The following is a 22,227-nucleotide window of genomic DNA, read 5'->3' on the forward strand; positions in this document are numbered from 1 at the left end:
AGAGAGAGAGAGAGAGAGAGAGAGAGAGAGAGAGAGAAGAGATGATTATGAGGGAATTCTATTCACTGAGAGTTTAAGTGACTTGCTTAGGATCACACAATCACTATACAAGGCTCTCTCTCTCTCTCTCTCTCTCTATATATATATATATATATATATAAATATATATATATATATATATATATAATCACTATACTCTCTCTCTCTCCCCTCACTGTCTCTTTCTCTTCTCTCTTTCTCTCTCTACACACACAAATACATACATACATACATGTGTATGTGTGTTTCTCACATACATATACATACAAACTGGACCTATGATTTCAAGCTCTCTGAGAGGGAATCCTCTCTTCCGATGTGGACTGGGTTCTACTCACATCACACTAGGTGTGGTTCCAGATGCAGATGGAGGTAGAGCGGATGGGGGAAAGGCATACACAAAAAAGCATGGAGATAGGAGCAAGGGGGCTTTGTCATAGTCCTAGCACTTCAGAGCTTGGAAAAGACTTAAGCGTTCAACTTACAGATGAAGAAACTGAGGCCCAAAGAGAGAAAAGTGACTTGGACAAGTTATAATTTTTTTTTTTTGCTTTTTGGGAGGCAATTGGGGTTAAGTGACTTGTCCAAGGTCACACAGCTAGTAAGTGTTAAGTGTCAGGTCACATTTGAACTCAGGTCCTCCTGATTCCAGGGCTGGTGCTCTATTCACTGCACCACCTAGCCACCCTGACAAGTTATAATTTTTAAAAATCTTGTTTGGAATAGAGAGATTATGTTGAAAGTGCCTCTATTCCAAGGCACCAGCAGCTGAGTTGTGGATTTGGGGGTAATCATGGAAACATCCACCTGTAACAAAACCCTTTTGACAACAAAGATCCAAGAAAGGGATTTACCAGATCAACATGATGATTGCTCAGACCAGAGTTATAACTAACAAGTTTTACACCAGGAGCAGCACAAACCAGGAAGGCACAACACCAGAAAAGTTATCCCTCCTCTCACCCCAAATTTGCAATGCTATTCACAATGCCCCCTACCCTTGCACTGGGTGGAGACTTAAGGACATCAGAACACAGAGAGCAGAAGAAAGATGGAGCTTGACTGGGAAGAAGCTCATAACTGTAGCTTCCCACTTTAATTCTTTGTGCTAACTAGGTGTTATGTTCCTTTATTTCTCTACCACTGAGGCATGGAAAATGCTTTTAGCATTTGGAATCCTGTTTGGGGTCGATTTTCAATTACTATCTGTGTGACCTTGGGTAGTGCACTAACCTCTCTGGACTTCAGCTTTCTCATCTGTAAAATGAGGTGATTGGACGGACTAAGATCTTTCTAAATCTATGATCCTATTATCCCCATTTCCCACTTGGGAATGAAAAAGGAAGCCATATTATTTCTCTATAGAGGCATTATTTCTATGTAGCTATATATATGCGCATTATTTCTCTATAGTTAAATTTATATTCCGATTATATGTTATATATATTAAATAATATATTATATATTTTGATTTCTTCTACAGTGAACAATGTATTTGTTTCTATTTCCTCACACTTGTCCTATATCTCATACCCCACTTTCTACAGGCCAATGCCCCCCAGAAATTTAATTTTTTTGTTACAATTTCTCAATGCTGAAAGTACTTTGGACTTCAAGCTAGAACAAAACTGTTAAATTTGTAGCTCAGTTGGAACTTTTTTATGCTGAATATAAAGCATTTACAGGTAGCCTACCATGGCTTCAAAGTCAGTAGGAACTGGCTTAAAGTCCTTTTTCTGACACAGGGCCCATGGTGGTACAGCAGAAAGCATGCTAGATTTGGGGTTAGAGGATTTAAATCTTGGTTCTGCCACTTACTACAGCCTCTATGATCTTGGGCATCATTTAACTTCTTTGGACCTCAGTTTCTTCATCTGTTATACAAGAGGGTTGGACTAGATGACCTCTGAGGTCTTTTTTCAGGTTTAAATCTATGAACCTATGAGTCTACATTTTAACATATTGGCTGTGAGATGCTGGCACTTAACCTCTCACTGCACTAGGCAGCTTTCTTGAGACTCCAAATTTCAGAATTGTTGTTGACCTGCCCTGGGAGGGGAGAACTCTCTGTACCAGTGGAATCACAGGCTCTGTCCAAAACAAAACAAAAACACAGGTCTCCTGGTACATGATTACAAAGCACTTTCTAAATACAGAATTTCTTTTTTCCCCCCTGACAGATTTGACATTGCTAAAGATGGCCTGGGAGAAGAATAGTCTAATGAAGAGCCATGAGTCACTGGTCTTACTGATTTTACTTCTGCCTTGTGGATTAATGAGTAAGTTAAAATCTTTTAAAAAAAATAAGTTCTATTGATTCCTTTTGTTTTTTTTCTAATATGATACCTACCATAGGACCCTTCTTTGTCATAATGAAAAATAGTTAAGTAAAACCATCTGATACAGAAACCACATTTGTTGGCACATACTATCTATTAACAAAATCTGCTCTCTGGAACAATGCTGGTTGCCTTGTTAATGTTTTTCTCATCTGTATTATTCTAACCATCCCTAACTGGGGGCTCTTAACCATTATGATTGCATTACTAATTTCTCATCTGATATAAACTACACAAAACAACATGGGAGGGGACCACTGTGAACCTAAGGGCCATTATATTGCCCCTAGACTAAAAGGGGGCCTAATTGTTATAACAGGACAAAGGCTGATTAAATCTCCAGAGAGAAAAGGGATAGATTTAGAAAGGGCAGTGACCAGTGAAAAAAATCAAACCCTATACCACCTCACAGGTAAGAGATAAAAAAAGCCTGGGAAGGATTTGGCGGCTCTCCCAAAGGAAGGAAGAGACAGAAAGCATGAACTATAAGCTAGTCAATTATTTTTATAAGTGTGGGATTAAACTCATAGCAATAATATTGCTGAATCAGAGGGTAAGATCAAGCTTGGCTTCTTGGGCAAGCCACTTAATCTCTCTTTGCCTCAGTTTCCTCATCTGTAAAATACAGGGGTTGAACAGACTCAAACAGAAAAGGGGCCACTAAACCATACATAAGGATTCCTGAAGGCTGCCATATTGACATAGAAAATCACATATTAACATTATCTATGCTCTATTTTATTTTTACTTACTTTAAAAACTATTTCCCAGTTGCATTTTAATTTGGACACTTCTGAATTAGAGAACCTTTAAGATACCTTCCGGACCTATACCTGTCTTTATGATAATTTCTGTGGGTGTGTGTTTCCAGATGTCATTCTAACTGTGAATAACAACACTCAAAACTACATCCTGAAAACCATGCCTGGTGCTTCGGAGTCTCTGAAATGTGCAGTTCAGAATCATAACCAAAGGGAAGAGTTACTCTGGTACCGGGAAGACAGGATGGTGGACCTGAAAGATGAAAACAAAATCAACTCCAGTGACATCTGCATCTCTCCTGTCGATAAGGATGACAATGGAGTCACCTTTACCTGCATGTTGCAACGGAACGAATCCGTGAACATCTCAGTGACTTTGAATGTCATTTGTAAGTTGAGGGAGGAGCAGCCCTAACTCTAATCACAATCAGTTAAGATGAATTTATTAAGCACCTACTATGTGTCACGTGCTGTGCTATGCGCTGGTGATACAAAGACAAAAAGTGAAACAGTTCTTACCCTCTGAGAGCTTACATTCTATGGGGTAGAGAGATAATACATATGTCTGAAATAGAAACACAATTTATGCACTTATGTATACTAAATGTATGCAAAGTAGTTTTGGTAGAGAGGGCACTAGCAGCCCAGGGAGGGTGAAATCAGGGAAAACTTCCTGTACAAGGTGGTACTTGGTCTGAATTATAAAGGAAGTCTCTGATTCTAAGAGGCAGAGCTGAAGAGGGAGTACATAGTGGGAGTGGGAGACACTCAGGGCAAAGACAGAGGTGGGAGATTGAGTGTCATGTGTGCCCAGCATTGGATGCCAACGTATATGGAGGGGAATGATGCATCAGAAGAGTGAGAAAGTAGGAGGGAGCCAGGTTGTGACGAGATTTTCAATGCCCAAGAGAGGTTTATATTAGATCCTAGAGTCAAGACGAGATCACTGGAATTAACTGAGGGGCAGGGGACCATGGTCAGCCCTGTACTTTAGGAAAGTCACTTTGGTTGAGATAGGGAAACCCACTAGGAAGCTATTGCAATTGCCCAGGTCAGAGGTGAATACCTTCCTTGTGTATCAGATGAGCCTACTTGTCCGACCATAGTTGGAAGAAGCAAACCCCCTTTGCTTCATTTTCTCCCTGAGTTTATACTGGGCTTGAAATGAAAGAAAGAAAACAATCTTACCTTCATCTCCAAGGGCATAAAAAAGCCAGCTGTATATTTGAAAAGTGTACCATTTGTGTGGCCCAGGAGCTGGTGGGATGTATAAACAGAGGTGATGGGGCAGCTGTGGCCCCACAGTTATAGTTTACCAGTTCCTGATTTAGAACTTAATAGTGGAAGTAAGTGGACTGATGATGATGATAATGCTAGTTAACATTTATAAAGAGCTTATGTACTAGGCACAACACTCAGTGCTTGCTTGCTTTCTAATGATATAATGGGATGTTATAATGGAAGTCAAACACAACTGAAATGACTCAACATTGTTATGACATTTATTTAGAACATTAGAAATATTAAGAATTGGTCAAATGGCCAAACCTGAAGAGTAGTCATCAATGATTCAGTGGCAGGTTCGAAGGAGGTCTCCAGCAGAGTGCTTATGGTCTCCACTCTTGGCTCTGTGCCATATAACCCTTTTCCCAATGGCACATGAAGGCACTGTAGTGCAGCGTAAAGAGAGTTGGGTTTTGAATAAGAGGTTGTTGTTGCTGTTTAGTCATTTTCAGGCGTGTCTGACTCCTCATGACCTCTTTGGGGGTTTTCTTGGCAGAGATACTGGAGTGGTTGGCCATTTCCCTTCTCCAGCTCATTTGACAGATGAGGAAACTGAGGCAGACAGGGTTGACTTGCCCAGGGTCACACAGCTAATAAGTGTCTGAGGCCAGATTGGAATACAGGAAGATGAGTCTTCCTCACTCCAGGTCTGGCACTCTATCCACTGGGCCACCTAGCTGTCCTTGGAATCAGAGGACTTGGGTTCTATCTGGACTCTGTCACTTTTTATGTGTTTGACCTGGACATTTAACCACTCCAGACTTCAGTGTCCTCTGCAAAAATAAGTAAATAAAATTTAAAAATCATTGGGCTAGATGCCCTCTAAGATGCCTCTGTGAGCTCTAAATCTATGACCCTATGGTTTAGAAAAGGTCACAGATGGCAGGCTTACCAAATTTGCAGGTGACCCAAAGCTGGAAGGGTCAAGTTATATGGTGGATGACTGAGGCAGCATTCCCCAGAGGTCTAGACAGGTGAGAGTCTCAGGCTAAACCCAACGAGACAAAATTTAACAAGGACCAATAGAAAGTCACAGATAGGGAAGTGATTTGTTCAAGGGCATGCAGGTGGCAAATGGTAGATCTGGGAAATGTTCTTTCCCCAGTACCTGCTATTTTCCAATTGTGGTCCAACAAAACCACAACACATGCACAAGATGGGGAAGGGCTCATCTGAAAGAGAGCTTGGGGATAGGTGGAGATCGACTGCACGCTCAATGTGAATCAAAAGTATGATATAGCAGCCCCCAAAGATGGTCTTGGACTCTATCAATATGGTTTGAGATCGTATTAAGAGAGATATAGACGGGGCGGCCAGGTAGCACAGCAAGTAAAAGCACCGGCTCCAGTGTTGAGAAGACCTGGAGATCGAATCCCAGGCTCAGACACTTAGCACCCACCCAGAAACACCTGGCCGTGTAACCTTGAGCAAGTTACTCAACCCGGATTGCTTAGGGGCGGCTCAGCGAGTAAGAACACCGGCTCCAGTGTCGGGATGACCCGGATCAAATCCGGGCTCAGATACTTAGCACCACACCCAGAAATAATAACCGGCCGTGTAACCTTGAGCAAGTTACTTAACCCCAATTGCTTCAAAAAAAAAAAAAGAGAGAGATAGACTAAGGAGGTGATAGTCAACTGTGCTTGGGGCAGCTAGTGGTTCAGTCGATAGAGCTCTGGGTTTGAAACTAAGAAGACTCATCTTCAAATCTGACCTCAGACACTAGCTATGTGACCCTGGGTACTTAACCCTGCTTGCCTCAGTTTTCTCATTTATAAAATGAGTTGGAGAAGGGAATGGCAAATCACTCCAGTATCTGCCAAGAAAACCCCACAAGGGGTCATGACTTAAAAACAATAGTCTACTGTGGTGTGCCTGAATCAGACCACATTCACTTTTTGGTTCCTCTTGTGTCTTTACTCTTTTCTTGCCCTTCACTGAAAGATCCCTCACTTCTTCTCAGGTATCAAATATACCCCCTCCTTGTACTCTGGCTAGTAGAATGCTACCCATTCAATCCTAACCTCCTCTTCAGTAGAGCTCCATGCTTTGGATTTCCCTCTCCATTCTTCCCTCATTCAGGACTTAGTTTCAGTTAGCTAGAACAGCTCTGATGTGGTGTTAATAGGGTCACATATCTAGGAGTGGAAGGGACCTTTATTTAAAGATACTGAGGTCCAGAGAATTTACATGACTTGTGAGGGAAGGGGAGAGGAAGGAAGGGAGGGGAAGGGAGGGAAGGGGAGGGAAAGGAAGGGAAAGGAAGGGGAGGGAAGGGAAGGGAAGGGAAGGGAAGAGAAAAGGGGAGGAGAGGAGTGAAGAGGAGAGGAGAGGAAAGGAGAGGAGAGGAGAGGAGACAGACTAAGCATACCTAGCAGGGCCTTTGAAAGAGAGAAAGAGATAAAGCTTATCTAGTATGGCCTTCCAAAATAAACTTTTAGGACACAACAATATAGGGCATTTGGAAACTATCTGCCTTTTCCCAGTATCATCCCACACATCAAAAGAATATCCATGTGCCATTTCTATTAGGCTTAGTAGAATTCAAACACATTGAGAAGAATTCTGAAAAGCCAAGTCTTCAAAGGAACTATTCATAGCATAGCCCATCCTCCATTCTTCTTTTTTTTTTTTTTGCTTTTTTGGAGGGCAATTGGGGTTAAGTGACTTGCCCAAGGTCACATGGCTAGTTTTTGTGTTATGTGTCTGAGGCCAGATTTGAACTCAGGTCCTCCTGACTCCAGGGCCGGTGCTCTATTCACTGTGCCACCTTGCCGTCCCTAATCCTCCATTATACTTAGGGTAATCGCTCACTGTGTGAATTTTGTGGTTCTTTTCCCCTCCTCCTTCTCTTCAAACATGCTGCCCTCCTTTTGGCCTCTCTGTTGCTAGTTTGCACCTCCATCAGATGATGGACATGGCATAGAAATGAAGGGAAAATTCAAATCAGTCAATTCTTCTACCTGTTAAAGTCCTTGTGTATTGGAGCACAGCTATAGAGCAGGAAGGGACCTCTCCCCTCCCCCCCCCATCTTCCTGATTTTGAAAGTGAGGAAACAGAACCAAGGGAGGTCAAATGACTTGCCCAAGGTCTCATAGTTAGAAATAATCAGAGGCAGGATTGGAACCCAGCTCCTCTGGTTCTAATGTCTTTTACTCTACCCTACTAGGGCAAAAAATAGACACATTAACTAGGATAAGACTTAAGGATAATATGTTTGTTTAAGTTAGCCATAAAGCTGGGATGAGCTATAAGGTAAAGTATGCCAGGATACTAGATGTAGAGCTGTCAGAGATTTTGAGAGATAATTTAGTCCAATTTCTTCATTTTGTAGATTAGGAAACTGAGGCCCAAGGAAGGAAAGGAATTTGAACACAGTAGAATGAATTAGCTCCAGGAGAATATAAGCTTCTTCAAGGAAGTTCTTGTTTCATTTTCTTTTTCTTTTTCTCTTTCCTTTCTTTTTTGTCTTTGCACTTCCCAGGGGTTGTTTCTGAGAGAGTGAATAGTAAATGTTTATGGAGTTGAATTAACTTATTAGGGTAACAAGTAGAGTCATAAATTTAAAACTGGAAGGACCCTTCTACAGATGAAGAAATTGAGGGAGATCAATGACCTGTCCATGTTCACACAGGTAGTAAGTGACAGTGTTGGTCTTGAAGACTCAGGTCTTCAGACTCTTAAATTCTGTATCCTTTATGTAGCACCAATCTAGCAATATGTAATTTAATGTAGATAATGTAAAGACTTATACTTGGATTGAAAAACATTAGCTTCACAAATAGAAGATGGAAGAAGTATGGGTGGACAACAGCTCATATGAAAAAGATCTGATTTTTAGTTGTAGGCTACAAGATTAATATGAGTTAAAAGTGGGATATAGCAGTCAATAAAGTGGATAAAATCTTAGGCTTCATCAAGAGAGACCTAATATCTAGAACAGATATTAGATGGCTGCTCTACATACTACAATGCTATTATAGCCTCTCCTGCAAGCTTCCAAGGACAAATGAAATAGTTCCCTGGGGAAGGGGAGAATTTGGCTCCATTTCTGACTTCAAATCCAGCAGTGTTTCCACTTTGCAAGAAGGCAAATTTAAGTTTGTACTTATGGAAAAACATTCAAATAATTAGAGATATTGAGAAACTAAATGGGCTGCCTTGATGGGTAGGCAGGATCTTCAACCAAAGGTTAATGGCCTCTTGTTGGGTATGTGGAATGAATGAATTTGTATGTTTGTTGTTCTGAATGGACTCCAAGGTCTCTCCCAACTCCTTGTGGATGAGACCCTTAGATCCTTAGGATAAAGCTAACTCTGCAGCATCAACAATGCATTGTCACAACATAGAGTTTTAAGCAAAACCTTGCTAATCCACTAACTAAACTCAATTGATTGTACTGTGCAGATAAACCTATTCTGAACGGGACAGATCGCCAAATAGTCGAGGAAGGAAAAAGCATAAAAATAGACTGCACTGTTAGGTCCAATCCCCAGGCTCGAATGACATGGTACCGAAACAACAGTGTCCTGAATCTGGAGAAAGACCATCATGAAATATATCAGACGAGTGAGCTATTCCAGCTGTCCATCTCTAACGTCCTGAAATCTGACAACGGGACATACACTTGCCATGCAAATTCGTCTCTGAACCTGGAGGTCAAGGATTTCCACCTGATCATTGAAGGTAACTAATGCACCAAAGAAAGAGATGAGAGGCTTCCTAAGTAGAAGGTAAAATGGTTTCCTATCTATGGTAGGCATTTGAATGTTAATTAATGATGATGATGAAGATTTTCCACTCTCACCTCCAGCCTTGACCTGGAATTAAACTCTAGTGCAGGAAAAAGAACACAGAAACTGGAGGCAAAGGATTTGGGTTCAAATCTTTCCTCTGCCACTTACAGCTGATATAATGGAAAGAGTACTAACCATGATGTCAGAGGACCTGGGTTTAAATTCTGCCTCAGTTATTCATACCTATTACAGTAGAAAGAGCACTGACTTTGGAGGGACTGGATTCAAATCCTGCCTCTGACCTTGGGCAAATTATTGCACTTCCTTGAGCCTCTCTCTCCCCATCTGCAATAGGAGGGAGTTGGATCATAGGGTTGGGGAACCTTCGACCTTGAGATCACATGTGGCCCTCTAGGACCTCAAGTGCAGCCGTCTGACTAAATCCAAATTTCAGAGAACAATTCCTGTTAATAAAAGGATAAATTAAGATAAATTTAATCCAATAAATTCAATAAAAAGATCAATAAAGGATAAATTAATAAAAGTTTCTGTAAAACTTGAACTCGGTCAAAAGGCTACATCAAGGACCTAGAAGGACACATGTGGCTTCAAGGTTGTAAATTCCCCACCCCTGGATTAGAGGAAACCTGAGGTTCCTATTACCTCTAAATCATATGAACCTGCATGACCTCAAGCAAGTCACTTGGATCTCAGTTTCCTCACTTGTAAAATGAGGTGGTTGAACGAGTTAGTGCCAAGATCCCTTCCAGATTTAACTCTGTGATGCCATGAGCTAAAACACAGACCCAGTCAAGGGTGTCTGCCTCTAAAGATCCTGGTCACTTTTAAATGAAATTGAAATTTTAACTAAGAAAATTCAGTCTTTGTTTCCAGCTCTGTTTTGACCAAAGGTTCTCCTCCAAGTCAAATTAGTGCAGGAGGATAAACTTGGTGCCTGAAATGCTAAGGAAAACATTCCTTGAATTGCTTTGGAGAATGACGGGAGTAGCCTCTGGAATTTTCAGGTCCAAGGTCATTGAAACATGAGTAAAGGGAGAAACAGGAAGTAAAGGGAGGGAATTGGGTGGGGGGAAGAGCCCTAGATTTGTAATAAAAGGACCTTGACTCCATCATTTTTCCCTGATTGACGTTGGGTAAGATATTTCACTTCTCTGCATTGGCTGGGTTGATCTCTGGTCTTTCCAGCTTGGAATCTATGATCCCAGGAAAAAACAAACAGAAAAAAAATCTATTAAGGAGAGCAGCTGATCTCTCCAGTCCCTTCCAGATCTGGCCTTGGGTTACTCTTTCATTCTGAACCATCTGTTATCCAGAGTATACTGGGGTAGCAGAAACAGCTGTGAAAAGTTAAACTGCTCCCCAATAAGCTTGGTTTGCCCAGGTTTATGGCCTGTGCAAACAGTCCACCTGAAGTACTGCATGGTTTGGTTTTTTTCCTTCTCATATTTCTTGTATGAACAAAGGGAAAAATGAGACACCCGTTTTAGCAAAAACTGAAAATGATGACATGCATTTTTCCTGGTATGGGACTAGTGAACTATGTGCAGTCAAGTAGGCCTAACCTCTTGTTCCTTCATCACAAAAGCAGATACATCTTTAACTCCGTGCTTTGAGAGTATATGGATGCCTCTCACTTCAAGCACTTTTGCCAGTCTCCTTCCCCTCCAAAACCAGAGCACCCATGGAAAGTTGGCTGGCTCAGCCATAAGGCTTGGATCTTTTGTCTCTCTTAGTGGCCACATGGTTCTGATCAAACAGGAGGTGGGGAGCAAAGGCTGATTGATTCCCTACCTCAGTGGTGACCCAGTTGTTTCACTGGGAAAGGAAGTGACTGCCCCGGGCAGGGGCGGGGGAGGGTAACAAGCCTTCTAGATGCAAGCCACAAAGAAACAAGACCGGAGGCAGAGTAGGAAATGCCATAATAAGATTTCCAGCTACCATCTTCACCCATAATTTGTAGGTTTACAAAGGCCTTGGGAAGCAATATCCCAGCAAATAGTAAAATGAACCCACACTCAGAGATGGGGAAATTAGACACTGATATAATTAATTCTTTCTGGTTAGAAAGCAATGGCGTAGGCGTTGCTTCATGTCGAGCAAGAAACATGAGACTGATGTGTCAGGCAGGTTGCCCAGTTGGCTTTGAGGTGTGTAGGATCCTGATTTGGGTGGAGATATTCCAAACCTGCTTGTTTTCCTTATTTCTGTGTAGCCCAGTAACCAACCTTCCTCCCCTCCTCCTAAACTGTCATTGTTATAACTTTTGCTGTTAGGCTAGAATGCCAAGTCCAATATCAATCTTTCAATTCCTCTCTGCCCTCTGTAGCACCGAGGTTTAGATGCTTAATAAAAAAGCTGGATGGACTGATTAAGAAGGACACTACACATCTTTTCTTGAGTATAGACTTCTGCCCACATATTTGGAAATAATTTTCTAAGAACCAGGGTGAAAATGGGGGGAAAATCTCACAAAACACCAGTTTTATGTGGGTTGGCATTAATGTGAGTTTAAAATCAGGTACCATGAAGTAACGTGATCTCATTCATGGAAAGAAGGCTTTATAAGCCTGGTCTGGCTGAGATTCTCAGCCAAGATTTGAGATTGAAATTTCCAGCTGAGATAGGCAGGGGTGGCTAGAAATCCCAGCTGGTTTTCAGTTTTCTGGGCTGGTCACTTTTCCAGAAGCACCCACTTTTCTTTCTTCATACTCCTAATTAAGTTATCCCTCCCAGGATGGACTACATAGGGAACCATTCACCCATCAGCAAAGTAAGGAAATTCTGCCTCCTCCCAAACTGAACAGATCAAGAATCATGGTCACCAGGGGAGGCAACAACACAGCTGTTCCAGTGGGCCCACCCAACCTGCCTTCCTATGAGAAATCACTTCAGGAAAGGAGCAGCCAAAAAATTTTGATTTATTTACTCCTGAAAACTATCCACAGAGGGGAGTGAATGTAGAATTTCAGAGACCATCTAGTCATGGGATCATAGATCTAGGGGAGACCTCAGGGGTCACTGGACAAGAACTCACTGAGACTCAGCTTTTTGTTACTATATCCTTATAGCCTAACACTGTGCCTGAAACATCAAAAATACCTAAATAAGTGCTTTTGATTGATTTGATCTAATCACATCAGAGGCCAAAGAGGACCACAAAGAGGTCACACAGGCAAGTCACTCTAGGAGGCAGGATTTGAACCCAGGATTTGAACTCCAAAGCCAGTGTTCTTTCTTCCATACCATATTACCTCCTCATGAAAAATGGTCGGTAAAGAGGCTGCATAATCAACTTCAGTTAGCATGTTCTTTGGTTTCCAACCATGAATCTATACACATCATGGTATTTCAAGGGTCTATGATTTTTGTGGCCACCAATACTGATCTCAACCTGTCTACAATTTATAATTTCAGTGCCTCATACTCCACTTTAGTTCCCCGCCATTAGACTGAAACTTTTCTCTCCAAGGTCACCATCAATCTTTGTTGCTAAATCCAACAGCCTTTTCTCAGTCCTTGCTGCCATGCCCTACACTGCTGACTACTCTCTTCCTTTTGGATACTTTTTTCCGACCTGTCTTGGTTCTCTTTCTACATGACCAACCAATCCTTCTTTGTCTCCTTTGAGAAATCATCATTTATGTCCTTCCCCACACTGGTGGGTTTACCCCAGAGCTCTTTTGTTCTTTCTCTGTTGTCTCCCCAAGTGATCTCATCTCAGCTTTCCAGGATTAGACCAACATCTTTATGCAAATGACCTCCAGATTTACATAGTCAGCTGACATCTTTCTCCTGAGCTCTAGTCTCCGATCTCCAACTCCCTACTGGACATCTCATTCCTATGACCCATAGACATGTCAAACATAATATGTCCCTAACTGAACTCATTATCTTTCCCCTTAAGCCCTAGCTTCCTGATTTCTTTCAGGCTTCTATAATTTCAATTTTGGAGCCATCCCAATTCTTTACTCTTTCTCACCTCTCATATCCAATTAACTGTTAAGTCTTATCAAGTTCATCTTCTGAGAAACTTTCTCACCTGACCCCTTCTCTCTACTCATTGAAACTATGCCCATTGCTTTTGGCCAGGACTGTGCTAATTGATGCTTCTGCATCCACTCTCTTCCCTCTCCCATCCATCTTCCACACAGTTACCAAATGGATATTCTCAAGACAGAGGTCTGACTGTGTTGCTTTGTTGCTTGAGAAATTCCAGGGTTGCCCCATTGCCTTAGGATAAAATTCAAATTTCTCTGTTTGGTATCAGAAACTCTTCACAATCTGGTTCTGGTCCATCCTTCTAGGCTAATTACACATCAATCCTCTTCATGTACGCTATATTCTAGCCAGACTAGCTTCCTTGGCTTTCCTTTTGTGTGACCTTTCTCCAGCCTCTCCACCTTTGCACAGATGATTCCCCCAGGCCTGGAATACTCTCCATCCTCACCACCCATCCTCACCTCTGTTTCTTGGAACTCCCAGCTCCCTTTAAGGCTCAGCTCAAGTGACATATACATCAAGAGAATGTTTCCAATTCGACAAACTGTTAGTGGTCACTCACCCCACCCCCAAACAAATCACTGTTATTTTATATATCATGTTTATTTATCTGTAAACATTTTGCAACCCCCTCTCAATAGGCTGTAAGCTTTTTGAAGGCAAGGACTATTTCGCTTCTGTTCTTATATCTCTAATACCCAGCAGAATGCACAGCACATAGCTGATGGTTAATAAATGCTTATTGATTGATTGATTATATAATTGCTTAAGGTTCAGAGAAGTTAAATGATTTTCTCAGTCACCCAGCTAATAACTGTCAGAAGTGGGACCTGAACCCAGGTGTTTGTGACTCCCCATGTATCAACTACCGTGTTTCCCCGATAATAAGACACTGTCTTATTAATTTTTTTGGACAGAAAAACACCAGAGGGCTTATTTTCAGGGGAGGGCTTATTTTAATGAACATTGACAGCAATTTTAATAAACAGGTAAATGTGAACCAAAAAATGTACCTTTATTCAATAAGCAAATCACTGGGGAAGAACAGGATGACGCGCTCACTGCTGCAGCTCTGATTGGATGCAGCTCGGAGCGCGGCGTGCGTTTCACGGGGGGGGGCAGTAGCAATCTCAATAGGGCTTATTTTCGGGGGAGGGCTTATTTTAGAGAAATCTTACACAGTAAGGGGAGGGCTTATTTTCGGGGAAACACGGTATGTCATGGCCTTATTTGCCTGCCTATGTCTGTCTATCTGTATATCTACCACCCATCTATTCATCCATCTCTTTGTCTCTATCCATCTATCTATTCATTTATCTGTCTATTCATATCCATCTATATAGCCAGCCATATTTATATCCATTCATCCATCTATTTATCCAAGTATCTATCATCCATCCATCTATTTATCCAGCTATCTACCTCTCTATCTACCCATCTCCCTGTCCATCTATTCATCTATCTGTCCATCCATCTCTCTACCTCTCTATCCATCTCCATACCCATTCATCTGGCTCTCTGTGTCCATCCATTCATCTATCTATTTCTCTACCCATCTCCCTATCCATTCATCTTTCTATCTAGCCAGTCAGTCAGCCAGCTACCTATCTATTCATTTAGTCAGTTATTCATGGGCAGTGGTGGTGTAGTGGATAGTGAATAGAGAGCTGACCTCAAAGTCAGGAAAACCTGAGTTCAGGTCATGTCTCTGATGCATCCTGGCTGTGTGACCCTGGGCAGATCACATAAATTCTTAGGAGTTTTCCTAATGCTAAACTTTACACTGATGAAATCATGAGTCTCAACAAAATATATGTAGATACATGCACGTGTATAAATATTTTTAACCTCTGATTTCATGAGAGGAAGAAACTCTTGGTAAGAAACATCATCCCCTAATGAAGGTGGGCATCTTTGCCACAACTTAGCAACCTTTGAAAGCTGTCCAGGACAGCAGAAGGTTGGGTAATTAACTCCGAGTCACAGAGCCAGTTAGTATCAGAGATAGGCTCCAACCATTAGAACCCAGGGCAGCCTGACTCCAAGGCCAGCTCTCTACGCACTAAATTACCATATGCCCATCATAGACATAAATAGGGCATCCCTCTGCACTAACATCTTCTCCCAGTGCTTCCAAGAGGCAGGGTGATTCAATGGGAAGAACTCTGGATTTGGGTTCAAGTCCCAGCTCTAAAATTTACTACCTGGGTGACCACAGCAAGCTGTTTCATCTCTCTCAACTTCAGTATCTTTACTGTAAAACACAGTAGTTAGGCTGGATGGCCTTCTAGATGGAGTCAGCTGGTCAATCAATAAACACTTATTAAGTACCTTCTGTGTGCCAGGAACTGTGCTAAGCACTGAAGATACAAAGAGAGGCAAAAGATGGTCTTTGTCCTCAAGGAACTCACAGCTCAACAGAGGAGAGGACTTAGAATCCTAGGGTCAGGGCAAGGGGGCGACCCTCAGTTTTTGTAGAAGGCTGCTCAGGAAAGCATACATTTTGTCAGATCTTGCCAGGCTGGAGAGGTTTAGGGCAACTGATCTGGAAATGGACAGTGAGTCCATCCTCTGAAAACCAGCCTAAATTTGGAAAGACTTATCACGAGGCTGGACCCAGGAGGTGAATTGTTTCTCATGCAAAAATTCCTCAAGTCAGTCTGTGGAGCCATAGAGGGGCCCAATGTATGCTGATGGTAGGAATGGCCACCCCAGTGATCTCACAGGTGCTTCAAGTAATAAACCATTGAAGTGCATATACATGTGTGTGCATGACTATATGAATATAGATATTCCATGATCTCACCTTCCATTCCTCCTTGTGATCTATATATGAATTTTTAACAGATAAAAAAATCACTGTTCCCATCGAGCCTATTATTGCTGCAATTGTGGTGGTTGTTCTCACCATACTGTTTGGACTGATTGCAAGAAGAAAAAAGATAATGAAGGTACCTGGGAATTCTAGGACAGGGGGAGGGGAGGTGTCCAAAACATCCAAAAACCAGACGACTAATTATATAGAACTAGGAGTGATTTTCTATCCTGTTTCCTTTCCAAAGGGAAGGGTGAAGTGGGGAAAAAAAAACAAAGCACTGAACTTGGGAGTTTTGACCCAACTCTTTCACTTACTACTGGTGGGATTACAGGGGAATCACTTTATCTGTATAGGCCTCACTTTCCTCATCTGTAAAATAAGAGGCTTGAACTAGATGGCCTCTGAGGTCCCTTCCATGTCCCTAAAGTCCTAAATGATATGGCTAAAATGAAAGGTAATGCTCCCTCAGACATGCAAAATAATTTCTGTTGTGTTTGCTTTTAGCTCTGCATTAAAGATGAGAAATCTCAAAGTAATACATCTTTGTAAGTATTTGGGGATCAAAAAAAATTTTTTTTTGCTTTTTGGAGGGCAATTGGAGTTAAGTGACTTACCCAAGGTCACATGGCTGTGTGTGTGTGTGTGTGTGTGTGTGTGTGTGTGTGTGTTAAGTGTCTGAGGCTGGATCCGAACCCAGCTCCTGACTCCAGGGCCGGTGTTCTATTCACTGTGCCACCTAGCCGCCCCAATGATTTTCTATAAGTAGACCTACTTAGGGTAGCTGGCAACAAGCTGTAACTAAGGTGGGATAATGGGGCTTTGTTTCAGGGTCCCAGTGGAAGTAGCCATCTCTCTCCATGGCAGCTTGCTTTCCCTGCATTCATATTCCTCTCCTGTTCCTTGGCCTTGCTGCTTCCCCAAGGTTCTGTGGATGTGTTCTCCCTGTCCCAGGGCCCACTTTCCCTATTGTTTTGCCCCTCTGCCTCCTACAAGCTGGTGGTTGGGAGAATTTAGAGATCTTCAGTTGAATGATTGAATGAGGGGGGGGTGGGGTGGTAATTCAGCCTCTCTTCTGAATGACTTCACTTGGACAGACTGTCTTCATCACTTCCCCACAGTTATTACTCTACTGATAACCCAAGTGGATGGTTTTCCTTGGGAAATCCTTCCGTTTGAGGGGTGAGGAGGAGGGAAGAAGGGAATCTGAGAATATGCCTACCTTTAGTAGGAAGAGAGGTGAGGTAAGGCTACCAAGGACAAGTTGAGTTGGCAGGCTGCCTGGACCTAAGCACAACCTTCAGCCTCAGACCTTCACCTCCTTTTGAGAAATTTCTGGCTTATGAAACTGGCTTTTTATTGCCATGTGGTGTCAGTGACTGAGAGGGCCTGCCCCAGGAGAAGACACCCAGGTCGAACTCCTTCGTGCTAGGGCTGGGAGCAAGGCTGAGGTTGCCAACGGCATCCTCAGTGCTAGATTTCTTTCCTCTTTGGGATCTATGTCAGTACCACTGGTCCCATCAAAGTTGAGAAACCAGTGGGCAGAGCAGAGAAGCATGGTACCCTTGGAAGATCTGGAGTTCTCCCCTATGTTCCATGTGCCACATTTCCCCATTGATGGAGTTTTTAGCACTCATTTGTGCTTCCTTCTGATTTTAGGTAAAGAATCAAGCAGCCTTTCTAATGCAAGAAGAAAGAAGTACCAGGGCCTCCCTGGGTGGGGAGTCTCTTGTGTATTCATTGCTTTTATTAAAATGTGCTCCTTTGGATGGTGTGTGATGATGAAGTGGTGTTGGGTTAATCATTTAGTGCCAGTCTATTTCTTTTGGCTAATTTGAGGCACTAAGAGGAGAAGGATTGAACGGAAACAGAGGAAATCTTAGAATTTGGACAAGGCTTCTCCTCAGGGGTTAAGGTAGTAATGATCCTTGCCCTTGCACAGCATCCCATTTCCCACCTCCACATTTTTTCATTTCTCTTTAGTCCCCCTTTCCTAGAAGTTCTGACTCCTTTCAAAGTATAACTCAGACAGCATCTCTAAGTAGGGCCCTTTCCTAAGCTTCCCAGTTATTAGCAACCAATTACTTTGTACAGATGGTGGCCCCCACTCCTATCTATGGAATATAAACTCCTTGAAGGCAGAGAATGTTTTGTGGTTTTGTTTTGTTTTTCTAATCTTAATCTCAGTTCCTAGCACAGCATATTAACTCAACTGAACTGAGTTTCCATTTAGTTTGTATCTGGAACCTTCTCAATCCTGGGTTCACTTTATTCACTTATGTGCACCTAAGATTAGCATGAGATTAGGCCAAAGACAATGTCTGTTTATAAGCACCTCCTGCCCTCTTTTTTGCACAACAATTTGTAGCGCTATGCATTAGTTACGAATCAATTTATGCCCATTGGACATATTTAGACTAAAATACCCATCTTTCCTTAAAGCTGATAAATCTGTGGTTTTTCCCCCTTGATTTTTTGCCAGTGTGCATCACCAATACCAATTTCTTTTCTCCTCCCAATTTGTAGTTGTACAAATGTCTCTGATAAAGGCCTCATTTCTCAGATTTATAGGGAACTTAGTCAAATGTATAAAAATAAGAGCCATTCCCCAATTGATAAATGACCAAAAGTTATAAACACTCAGTTTTCAGATGAAGTAATCAAAGCTATCTATAACCATATGACAAATGCTCTAAGTCACTCTTAGTTAGAAAAATGAAAATTAAAACAATTCTGAAGTACTATCTCACACCATTAGATTGGATAATAGAACAGAAAAGGAAAGTGAAAAATGTTGGAGAGAATGTGGGAAAATTGAAACACCAATGCACTGTTGGTGGAGTTGGGAACTGATTCAACTATTCTGTCAAGCAATCTGGAACTATGCCCAAAGAGCTATAAAACTATACCCTTTGACACAGCAATATCATGGTGTTCAAATGCCAAACATATACTTGCCAAAAAGACTATTCTATGGAGACCTTACACAAGGCAAGTGCTCACATGGTGGTCAGAAAAATGATACAAGGACACTCTCAAGGTCTTTGTTTGTTTGTTTGTTTTGCTTTTTGGAGGGCAGTTGGGGTTAAGTGACTTGCCCAAGGTCACATGACTAGTTTTTTTTTTGTATATGTGTATGATAAGTGTCTGAGGTCGGATTTGAACTCAGGTCCTCCTGACTCCAGGGCCGGTGCTCTATTTACTGCGTCATCTAGCCGTCCTTCAAGGTCTTTCTTAAGAACTTTGGAATTGATTGTGTGACATGGGAGACACTGGTACAGGACTGCCCAGCATGGTGTGCCCTCATCAGAGAAGGCACTGTGCTCTATGAGCAAAGCAGAAATGAAGTAGCTCAAAAGAAATGAGAGATGTGCAAATTTAGAGAATCCACTCCAAATGTTCATATGAACTATTTTGCCAGTTTATATTGGTCAGGTCAGCCACAGTTGGACACACTGTAACTTGACTCTAATATAATAATGTCATTTTGGTCCTCTTTAAAACAAAGGACAACAACAAACCAGTCACTATTAGATCTGTATCCCAAAGGAGAAAAACAAAAGAAAACAAAAAGGAAAAGTGCTTGTATGTACAAAAATGTCTACAGCAGTGCTTTTCTGGTGGTAAAGAATTGGAAATTGAGGGGATGCCCATCAATGAGGGAAGGACTGAACAAGTTGTGGTATATGATTGTGAGGGAATACTATTGTGCATAAGAAATGATGAGCAGAATACTCTCAGAAAAACCTGGAAAGACTTACATGAACTGATGCAAAGTGAAATGAGTAGAACCAGGAGAACATTATATACAGTAACAGCAATATTATAAAATGATTAACTGTGAATGACTTAGCTATTCTCAGCAATAAAATGATCCAAGACAACTTTGAAGGATTTATGATGAAAAACGCTATCCATCCCTAGAGAAAGGACTAATGGAGTCTAAATACAGATTAAAACATACTTTTTAAAAAATTTCCTTTATTTTTCTTGGGTTTGGTTTTTGTCTTTGTTTTCTTTTACAACATGACTAATATGGAAATATGTCTTGCATGATTACACGTATATAACCTATATCAAATTTCTTGCCTTCTCCTCGAGGGAGGGAGGGAAGGAGAGAGAGAATTTAGAACTCAAAATTTTGAAAACAAATGTTAAAATTTGTTTTCAAATGCTGAGCAGGTAGATTTCAGAAAAACCTGGAAAGTTATGCTTTGAAAAGTGCTTGTATGTACAAAAATGTCTACAGCAGTGCTTTTCTCGTGGTAAAGAATTGGAAATTGAGGGGATGCCCATCAATTAGCGAAGGATTGAACAAGGTGTGGTATATCATTGTGAGGGAATACTATGAACTGATATATATATACATATGAACTGATGCTAAGTGATGTGAGCAGAACCAAGAGAACATTGCAGACAGTAATAGCAACATTGTGTGATGACCAGCTTTGTTAGACTTAGCTTTTATTGGCAATGCAATGTTCTAAGACAATTCCAAAAGACTCATGATGGAAGAACTGTAGAGTCTGAATATAGGTTGAAGCATACTATTTTCTCTCTTTTTTGTTTTTTCTTTTTCATGGTTTTTCCTTTTTGTTCTGATCCTTTTTTCACAACATAACTAATGTGGAAATATGTTTAATATGATTGTACATGCATAGCCGACATCAGATTGCTTGCTGTCTTAGGGAAGGGGGATAGGAGGGAGGGGAAAATTTTAGAACTCAAAATTTTTTAAAAAGTGAATGTTGAGGAAAATGATAAATGTTGGAGAGGATGTGGGAAAGTTGGAACACTGATTCATTGTTGGTGGAACTGTGAGCTGATTCAATCATTCAGGAGAGCAATTTGGAATGATGCCCAAAGGGCTATAAAAATGTGCATATTCTTTGACCCAGAAATATCACTTCTAGGGCTGTATCCCAAAGAGATCATAAAAATGGGAAAAGGACCCACTTGTACAAAAAATATTTATAGCAACTCTTTTTGTGGTTGCCAAGAACTGGAAATTGAGGGAATGCCCATCAATTGGGGAATGACTAAACAAGCTATGGTATATGAATGTAATGGAATACTATTGGGCTTTAAGAAATGATGACCAGGTTCTACTTCTAGTGAACACCAAATGGCGGACAACACTGGTGGGTGCTGCAGGAGGTGTGGGAAGCTCCAGGGTCTCTGAGTCGGAGGTCGGGGAGGCTTCCGCAGTGGCTTTGGTAGTGGGGGCCAAGGTTGAGGCTGGGGCTGTGGCCGCAGGGCCTGGGGAGGAAAGGCTGAAGACACGGAGTGGGTTCCTGTCACTAAGCTGGGCTGGCTAGTCAAGGACATGAAGATCAAGTCTTTGGAAGAGATCTATCTTTTCTTGCTTCCTATCAAGGAGTCTGAGATCATAGATTTCTTCCTGGGATTTTCATTGAAAGATGAGATTCTGAAGATCAAGCCTGTTCAGAAAAAACCTAGAGCTGGACATCATACCAGGCTCAAGGCTTTTGTGGCCATTGGTGACTACGATGGCCATGTTGGTCTGAGTGTTGAATGCTCCAAGGAAGTGGCCACAGCTATTCATGGTGCTATCATTCTGGCCAAGCTGTCCATCATTCCCCATGAGACATGGCTACTGGGGGAATAAGATTGGCAAGCCTCACACAGTACCCTGCAAGGTCACTAGGTGATATGGGTCAGTTCTGGTGCACCTGATCCCCACCTCTAGAGGCATTGTCTCAGCTCCTGTGCCTAAGAAGCTCCTGATGATGTCTGGAAATGATGACTGCTATACTTCTGCAAGAGGCTGTACTGCCACTCTGGGCAACTTTGCTAAAGCTACCTTTGATGCCATCTCCAAAACATACAGCTATCTAACCCCAGACCTGTGGAAGGAGACTGTGTTCACTAAGTCTCCTTATCAGGAATTCACCAACCATCTCGTGAAGACTCACACTCTGTCCAGAGGACCCAGGCAGCTGCTGTGGCAAGCACATAAGTTTTTTTTTTCTTTTATAAACAAATAAATTGAACTATGCCTGAGAAAGAAAGAAAGAAAGAAAGAAAGAAAGAAAGAAAGAAAGAAAGAAAGAAAGAAAGAAAGAAAGAAAGAGAAAGGAAGGAAGGAAGGAAGAAATGATGAATAGGTGGACTTCAGAAAATCCTGGAAAGACTTATATGAACTGATACTGAGTGAAGTGAGAAGAACCAGGAGACCACTGTTGATAGAAACAGTCACAGTGTGCAATGA

The 22,227-nt window shown here is 41.7% G+C and overlaps 1 protein-coding gene and 1 pseudogene across 1 annotated transcript in view; both read left to right on the plus strand.

Moving 5' to 3' along the window:
* TMIGD1 (transmembrane and immunoglobulin domain containing 1) overlaps window positions 1–17,764 on the plus strand; it is a 19,790-nt gene extending 2,026 nt beyond the window's left edge. The window contains exons 2-7 of the mRNA XM_069089179.1: window positions 2,220–2,318; window positions 3,250–3,528; window positions 8,832–9,110; window positions 16,028–16,131; window positions 16,503–16,543; window positions 17,655–17,764. Of these exons, the coding sequence (XP_068945280.1) occupies window positions 2,237–2,318; window positions 3,250–3,528; window positions 8,832–9,110; window positions 16,028–16,131; window positions 16,503–16,543; window positions 17,655–17,658 (789 nt within the window). The 5' untranslated portion in view covers window positions 2,220–2,236 and the 3' untranslated portion in view covers window positions 17,659–17,764. The remainder of the gene's footprint in view (window positions 1–2,219; window positions 2,319–3,249; window positions 3,529–8,831; window positions 9,111–16,027; window positions 16,132–16,502; window positions 16,544–17,654) is intronic.
* A 3,461-nt stretch (window positions 17,765–21,225) lies between these two features.
* On the plus strand, window positions 21,226–21,975 carry LOC138162097 (small ribosomal subunit protein uS5 pseudogene; annotated as a pseudogene).
* The last annotated feature ends 252 nt before the right edge of the window (window positions 21,976–22,227 follow it).

This window comes from Petaurus breviceps, unplaced genomic scaffold, assembly GCF_028583685.1.
Source record: "Petaurus breviceps papuanus isolate PSGF00001 unplaced genomic scaffold, PetGlider_PUasm1.0 186, whole genome shotgun sequence".
NCBI classification, from domain to species: Eukaryota; Metazoa; Chordata; class Mammalia; order Diprotodontia; family Petauridae; genus Petaurus; species Petaurus breviceps.